The 7,789-nt window shown below is 55.2% G+C and overlaps 1 protein-coding gene across 1 annotated transcript; it reads left to right on the forward strand.

Moving 5' to 3' along the window:
• The first annotated feature begins 4,114 nt into the window (after positions 1–4,114).
• LOC120667372 (probable calcium-binding protein CML14) lies at positions 4,115–4,973 on the forward strand. Its single transcript, XM_039947459.1, has one exon. It carries the CDS (start codon positions 4,210–4,212, stop codon positions 4,756–4,758), a length of 549 nt encoding a protein of 182 aa, XP_039803393.1. The 5' UTR covers positions 4,115–4,209; the 3' UTR covers positions 4,759–4,973.
• Positions 4,974–7,789: the final 2,816 nt, after the last annotated feature.

Raw genomic sequence — 7,789 nt, forward strand, 5'->3', positions numbered from 1 at the left:
TGTGGTGGGTGCAGGGAACCGTGCTGAATATACTGAATCAATGAAATCAATTATACATTTCGCGTCGAGTATATCGGTGGCTCGACAGGCTCGTTCCATTTCAAATGAGCAGAGAAGTCTTCTTTGAAATTTTGAAATCTCATCCGTAACGGAGAACGACACATACAGCCCCTATGAACTGTATGTATCAAACCAGTTCTTGGAGCCTGAAGGTTACAACGAACTTGCAGCCAACTTGACCCCTTGTCACACAACAGTCCAAATAATACTGATCGAATGCAATACTTAACAACTTAAGCTTAAACCACAGCTTCTGCACTCAACCAGTACACTCAGACTGCCTGCTGTAACCAGGATCGATTACACGGGAACTCTCGCCAAAAGACGAGCACATGTAATTACAAGCAAAAGCAGAGTTCAAATTAATTTACTACAGAGTTTAACACAAGCTTCTGAAATAAATTAAAATAAGGTTTTACAATCCAGAGTTACATTTCAAACATCAGAGTTCAAACACAGCGGATGAAAAACGGAGTTTAAAACAGAGACCCAAAATACAATACGATAATTGCCGTCGACGACAAAAGATGAGCTTCACATCTTACCCATTGATGTGAGGCCAATCTGCTCGTACTTCACGGAGAAGACGGGACCCACTCGACGATCCAACCCGGAGGAAGAGGCTGACCAATCCAAGATGCGCAAGTCTCCTCGAAGTCTTCCGGAACACCGCCTGCTCAGAGGGGTACAACCAAACCTTGAGTACTCTAATACTCAGCAAGACTTACCCATCTATAGGTATACTTAGCTCATTATCTAGACATGCAAAGCTGTTTGGCTCTGGAGTTATTTTGCGGAAAAACTGCTAATATTGGATCCTTACTTTCAATATTTTAGCTCCAATTGAGTTGACAACTATAAACTAGGTTCGCCTATTTCTCTAGAGCATACATGATTGATCATATTAATCTTTAGTAACATACAATTCAACCTTTCCATTCCAGTCTCATTTCACTTCTTTACTACGATGCGACGAAGTGAGCAAGGTTCTCATAACCGCGAGTCACGGCGAATCGATCCGATTTAACCTTACAAAGTGGACCTAACTCACACGCCAAGTGTGACCCCGTCGAGTCACACCGAGCAACTGTTCCCATGATTACCCCGAAGCCTGAGTCAAGCCCGCAAACGCCCGGATGAGGAGCCTCGCACGTGCAAACACTCGGTGAACCCGTGGACGACTTCACCATCCGTCATCCCTTGCCCAGCACCACGGGTCGAGAATCAGATTCTGAAGCAATTTAGGTAATTAGCTTATCGGTTTCGACTACCTCCTACTTCCGGCATGTGGTTAGTACTGTTCAATCTTGGTCAGCACGGCCAGCAATGGTACGGTCCTCAATTGACATAGGCGGAGACTCAATTTTCCTTTATTCCATGGTCATATCCAACTTCCCTCCGCCCAGTCTCCTTTTCCATTCTCATAGCATTATTTCTTACTTTCTTACTGAAATACCAAACTTATATCTCGCGGGTGACAGGAAATCACCCGTCTTCTACCGTATCCTACTTAAGCATGGCAGTGCTATCGACCTATCATGCTAGTAAAAGATCGGGGTCTCCTAAAGATAATGCATTTAAGGTTCCAAGTAACTCCTAGAACTTAATGCACAAGTACTTAAATAACACATTGCATAAGTTTTAAAGTAGGAGTTATGCTCCGGGGCTTGCCTTGTAAGTCAGCGGGGTTAACAACGTCTTCCGGAGCTTGCTCAACGGCTTCCTCGATCTGCTGCTCTCCTGCTGGTGGCTCCTGGACCGGCTCAGCAACTAGCTCGTAGACGGCTTCGTTTGCGGCGTCTACACGTATGAAAAAGGATGCCATGCAATAATTAAAATGGTGCAATGAAATGATATAAGTGTTCATGATGCAATGATATTACCGAAAGAAAGATTATTTGTCAACACAAAAAGGAAAACTGCGGCAAGGAGCGAAACACGCGCAAGAACTTAACTTGCAGACAGGAATAAAGCCACAAAATTTACTAGCATGAAGATACATTGATATCACATGCAAGAAAAATTTATTAACTTTTATTGTAAAAATAAAATATTTATTTTTGCCCTAGCAAAATAAACTGGACAACAACAGATCCACAAACATGCACATAGGCTATGCACCTGAAAATTTTTCAGTGAACTACACACATAAAGAGTAAGCTACTGCATAAATTTCATAATTTTTAAAGCAATAGAACAACCGGTATTAAATAAACTAGATTAAGCACAAACTAAATTTTTAGCAGGGACAAAAGTGACATTTCACATACATGAGTATTTTTCCTCTAACGACCTTAACTTAAGAAACCCAACAAAATTTAGTTTACATTTTTCATATTTTTTTTACAAATTTTCAAAATTTTCAGCCGAAATAAATAAATAAAATTGAAAAACAAAACCCAAAATAGGGGGCTGACGACTGGCCCCACATGTCAGTGGGAGGCCCTGCCCCCAGCTCCCTCCCCTGCCCACGCCATGGCCGGCGCGTGGCCAGGCCAATCCGCGGTGGCGGCGTTCCTCGCCGGCGGGGGCCGCCCGGCGGCACGGCGGCGCTGGCCCGCGGCCAGGGTGGAGCGGGGATGCGGGGGCACGCGTCTGCGCGGCTGGGGCCTGCTCAGGGGCGGCCCGCGGCGGCGCAGCGGCGGCCCGGCGGCGGTGGCGCTGGTTTGGAACGGGGAAAGGGTCGGGGAGAGAGTGGGGCTCGCGGGGAAGCTCACCGCGGGCTCGGTTTGGGCGGAGGGTGGCTGGAGGGGGAAGATCGACGAGCGCGGGCAGAGCTCCGGTGAGCGGCAATGGCGGCCGGCGATGGCGGGCCCGATTCCGGCCGGGTTTGGGCGCGGCCGAGCTCGGGAATGGGTGGAGGAGGGGAAGGGAGAGGCTGCGCGGCTCGGGGCACGGCGAATCGAGGCGGGGTGGCGAGGGGTGGTCGGCGCAGAGCTCGGCGGCGGCTCTGCTTGAGCTTGGCTCAACTCACGTGCGAGGAAGAAGAAAGGGGAGGAGGAACGAATAGGGTCGCGCGCACGGGATAAGGATGGTGCAGCACGGATGGCGAGGATCGCCGGCGCGTGCGATGCGTGGAGTCACCAACGCGTCGCCGGTATGGGCGTCGGGTGAGCACAATGCAGCATAGGAGAGAACAGTGACACATTTAAATGATTTTGACTCGATTTTGACCAGTTGAAACTCCAAATTTCATATGGTAACTCGAAATTTGGCCAAAATAGAAGTTGTAGAGGAAGAGAAGATCTACAACTTTGATTTTGGACGAAAGTTGAGGGGACTCGGATCGTGGAGAAAAATGTAGTCGAACACGGCTAAATCGAAGTTTACTACGCGAACTGATTAACACTAATGACCTTCTTAAGCCCGTAATTAGCGGATTAATACGTGATTAGCACCTTGATTAACACACGGTGTTACACCCCTCTCGGTTGCAACCAGGAAAAAACAGAGCCCCAAACCACTTCTGAGTTCTGATGCGCAGACGCACCTCGGCCGGCCGCCGCAGCTCTCCACTGTCTCCAGGCAGCGCAACGGGCAGCCCATACCCAACGCGACGCGTCTTCCCGGTAGATCCGCCGCCTCCTCGGCCTCCATAAGGCTACCTCCAAGGGCACCCCGTATCCCTCCCCCCACCCTACGTAGGGGGGGCTTTGGGGGGAGCGAGCCCTCCAACGGCTCCCCCCACAGCTCCCCCTATATACGGGGGGAGTTGAAACTCCCTCCATGTATAGGGTGAGTTTCAACTCCCCCTATATCTCTAATCACACCGTTTCTTCGCGATATTAATCTCGTTTGAGCCCCGTAACACGATGATAATACGTATTATGACAGTATAAATATTGTATGATTTTTTTTTAATTCAAAAACGTTAAATAAATAGTTAGTTAATGAGTGATAGTATATAGGGGGAATAGATATGGGGGGAATGATTGGAGAGAAGGAGTTATAGGGGGAGGAATCTTTTGGAGGGAGGTAGTAAAATATAGTAAATAGTACGTTTGGGGGGAGTTGGATGGGGGGAATGGTTGGAGAAAGCCTAAATAACCCGGTCAGCCCTCTCGGCTCGGGCGCCATCTGGCATTACCTCTACCAGCAGCTGATTGCCCATCTCAACAAACCTCAAGGATTTCACCAGCGCTGCTAGCGATGACGAGGTCAGCACCGGCGGCGGCGGCGGCGGCGGCCTCCGTCCCGGCGCCGACGAAGAAGCAGCAGCACGCGGCGCTGCGGGGCAGCCAGCTGAAGCAGCTCCGCGAGATCTTCATGCGGTTCGACATGGACGGCGACGGCAGCCTGACGCAGCTGGAGCTGGCGGCGCTGCTGCGGTCGCTGGGCCTGCGCCCCACGGGGGAGGAGGTGCGCGCGCTGCTGGCGGGGATGGACGCCGACGGCAACGGCGCCGTGGAGTTCGACGAGCTGGCGGCCGCCATCGCGCCCCTGCTCACCACGCAGACGCACCTCGTCGACCAGGCCCAGCTGCTGGAGGTGTTCCGCGCCTTCGACCGCGACGGCAACGGCTTCATCTCCGCCGCCGAGCTCGCGCGCTCCATGGCGCGCCTCGGCCAGCCGCTCACCTTCGAGGAGCTCACGCGGATGATGCGCGACGCCGACGCAGACGGCGACGGGGTCATCAGCTTCCAGGAGTTCGCCGCCGTCATGGCCAAGTCCGCGCTCGACTTCCTTGGCGTCGCCTGATCTTTCTGTCCTTTCCAACCGCGCACGCCGTCGCCCGCCCGCCCGCCATTGATTAGTAGCTCTCCCCCTCCCTCCATTCTTAATAGGATGCTCAGCTAGATCTAGCTAGTATGACAAAGATCATGTAACTCATGGATCATGGCTGCTAACATGAACGCTCAAAATGTGTACATATTTTTGATCAATTTTGTTCGCTGCTGCTTCGATCTCTGTCATCAATCTCGTGAAACTGATGCCTCCACTGAGTAATTGAAATGCTTTTTTTCTTTGTCGTGGATTAGATCGTCCTGTCGTGTCGTGTCGTGGCACCGGGGAACGTGATGGCGATCCGCTTTTCTCGCCGCGGCAGAGCGAGCAAACCCATCCAGAGGCATGTGCCGTGCACCGACCGGCACGGCGGAGCAACGCGCCGGCGGCGCTGATCATAACAACCCGTGGATGGGAATCGAGCTGTCCCCCCTCCAAACCGTGAAACGTTTTCCCCCAGACGCGGCGGCGCCGCCGCTTCGCTTCCGTCGGGCCCGTCGCCGTTCGACGTGGTCGCCGACAGCGGCGCACCGCGCACGCGCAAAGCCAGCTCGGCGTCGCGCGCGCTGTCTACCAACTCGCATCCACTTTGCCCAACCATAATGAGGCCCATCCGAGAGAAAAGAAGATGAGGCCCAGCCCACCAAGGCTGTGGCCTCGTGAGCAGCACTGGCCATAAGGCCCATATCCCCTTTGCCCTCCAACACCTGAATTCCTATTCATCTTCAGCAAGAAATTATTTAACCTGTCTTTCACTATTTGAAATTGGTGCGAACTCTAACGAACGGACGAGATTGATCTGTCGAAGAGTAGCGCTGAGAGCACACGTTGGATTTGGAGTGGAGCTCGACACGTGTTGCCATATAGATGGCTGATGTGCATGGATGGATGGAGGGGCCCCCTCTTTCGGATTTGAAACTTTAACCTTACTTTCTTTCAAACTATAAATACGTGTTGGTAGTTTCGGATGGGAGAGGGAGCCTCTAAGAGCGCCCCTGGCTGGCGACTCTGCCACCACCGCCGCCATCCTCGGCGCCGGTGATCCTCCCTCCTTCCCTCGCCTAAGCTCTCCCCTCCCTCCTCTCCCCCCTTCCCACCTCCCTGCCACCCACCTTTGAGCCCATCGGTGTGACTGTCCCTCTCCCCTGCCGTCAGTCCCGACGTCCTCGTAGTCGGGCTTCCCCACCCCGGGGTTCGCCGGCTTGCTCGAAAACCCCCCGCAGCCCATCCGTGCTTGCTTCTGGGAGTCTTTCCGGCAACTCCGACTTTGTCTCTCAGGCTCACCGCGCCGCCGGAAGTCGTCGCTTCAATGGAACCCCGCGCTCCAGGTGTGTCCTTCTCCGACTTCATCCTTTTGCACTTCTACCTGTTGGTCGTCCCCGCGGTGCCGGGCTCTCCTGCCTCCCCTGATTGTACCTTCTGGGTCCGAGCTGAGCCTAGCTTTGGCTCTCCCTCGAGGGTTCAAGTAGCCAACGCTCTCAACTTTCGCTTCTCCCGTCCTCCCTTTCGTTTCACAGTTCGATGTCCCAGTCCTGGGGTTTTCTCCGCCTGCACCGCCAGCCAGAACAAGACCGCTTTCATCGCCTTGCGCGGTCGATGCAGAGTTGGGTCCGTCTCCCTTCTCCTCTTCTCCACTTTCGCTTCCGCCATGGATGCTAGCACTGCTTCTGGAGAGCGGGACAGTGACGTCACGGTCACGAATCAAAATCCCAAAAGGGGTAGCTGGGCCTCATGCCGACGGCCCACTCTCTACCCCCCACGTCCGGTATTCAATTGCCTCCCACTCTCCTGTCAGGTGCGCCGCTCTCCGCCATTGCTGCCGTTGTGCCAGATCCGCAGGAGATCGGGGATCCTCGCCCCTACCTGACTCTCCCCTGCTGCTAACTGACTGCCCTCCTGTGAACCATTCATCCCTCAGGGATGTGCAGTCACCTCGCGCGCCGAACGGATGTCCATCTCTGCGCGCGCCGAACGGATGTCACTCCGGCCAGGCCTGCACCTCTACGCGGCTCGCCGGTGACTCTACTCTAGCGTCCCATCCTTGTGCGGCGCGACCATACCTTGCGGCTCTGCTCACCCCCGCCACACCTATAAAATCTACCACTGGCAGCCGTCTCCGCCGTGTCCGTTCGCTGCCTTCTCTCCACCACCAGTGCTTCCGTTGTCTCGCCACTGATCACCTGGTCGATGCCTGTAGGGACCCCGTCAGGTGACGCTTGTGTCTTCGCTACGGCCACCGCAGAGCAACGTGCTCAATGGCGGGCCCGACAGTGCTCTGGGCGCGGGCCACCAGGAGGGCGGCACGCCCGCCGAGCGACGACTTCGACACCCCGCCACGGCCACGCGCTCCGTCCCCGCTCGGTGCACTCCAGGCTAGGGCCTCGGAGATCAGGAGGTCGCCGACGATCGACGGCCGGGCTTCAGGCGTGGGCGGCCTCTTCCACACTCCCCCCTCTCAGCTCGACTCCCGCTCCGATGCTGATCTCCGGGGGCGACATCGCGTTCCAGCCGTCAGGTTTGCCGATGTCGCCTCTTCTCATGGCTTCGCCAGCCCGGTGTTTGGCATTCCGCCACCCCCTCCCCCCTCGCTGCTGCTCCTCCACCCTCTGGCGATCACTTTGCCACCGGAGACGACTTTGCCGAGGTCCACATGCCCCACGTGGACCTGGGGCCAAGTCGCTGCCTCGCCTACGCCTTCGTCGAGCCTGGGTGCGCTGACCCCGGGCTCTTCATCCGCACCGCTCTAGAGCACCGTGGCGGCGACCCTCCCGTCCGGCTAGCTCCCTCCTCCCACGGGGCTATGATGGTGGTCTTCCGGCATCAGCTCTTCCGGGAGGAGACCCTGCGTCGCGGTCCGCTCTGCCTCAACGGCCGCATTCTGCGTCTGGTGCGCCACGAGGACGCCGACTTCCGGTTCGTCTGCCGCTACCGCCCGCTTGCGGTGCTCGCGGCGACCAAGGCAACGCGCGTCAAGGCCGCTTAGCTGGATCTCGTGCGTGCCACC

The sequence above is a fragment of the Panicum virgatum genome, chromosome 3N (assembly GCF_016808335.1).
Source record: "Panicum virgatum strain AP13 chromosome 3N, P.virgatum_v5, whole genome shotgun sequence".
Lineage (NCBI taxonomy): Eukaryota > Viridiplantae > Streptophyta > Magnoliopsida > Poales > Poaceae > Panicum > Panicum virgatum.

Bases quoted from the DNA above. Each gene is read 5' to 3' on its own strand.
- LOC120667372 (XM_039947459.1), top strand. From the start codon at position 4,210: ATGACGAGGTCAGCACCGGCGGCGGCGGCGGCGGCGGCCTCCGTCCCG.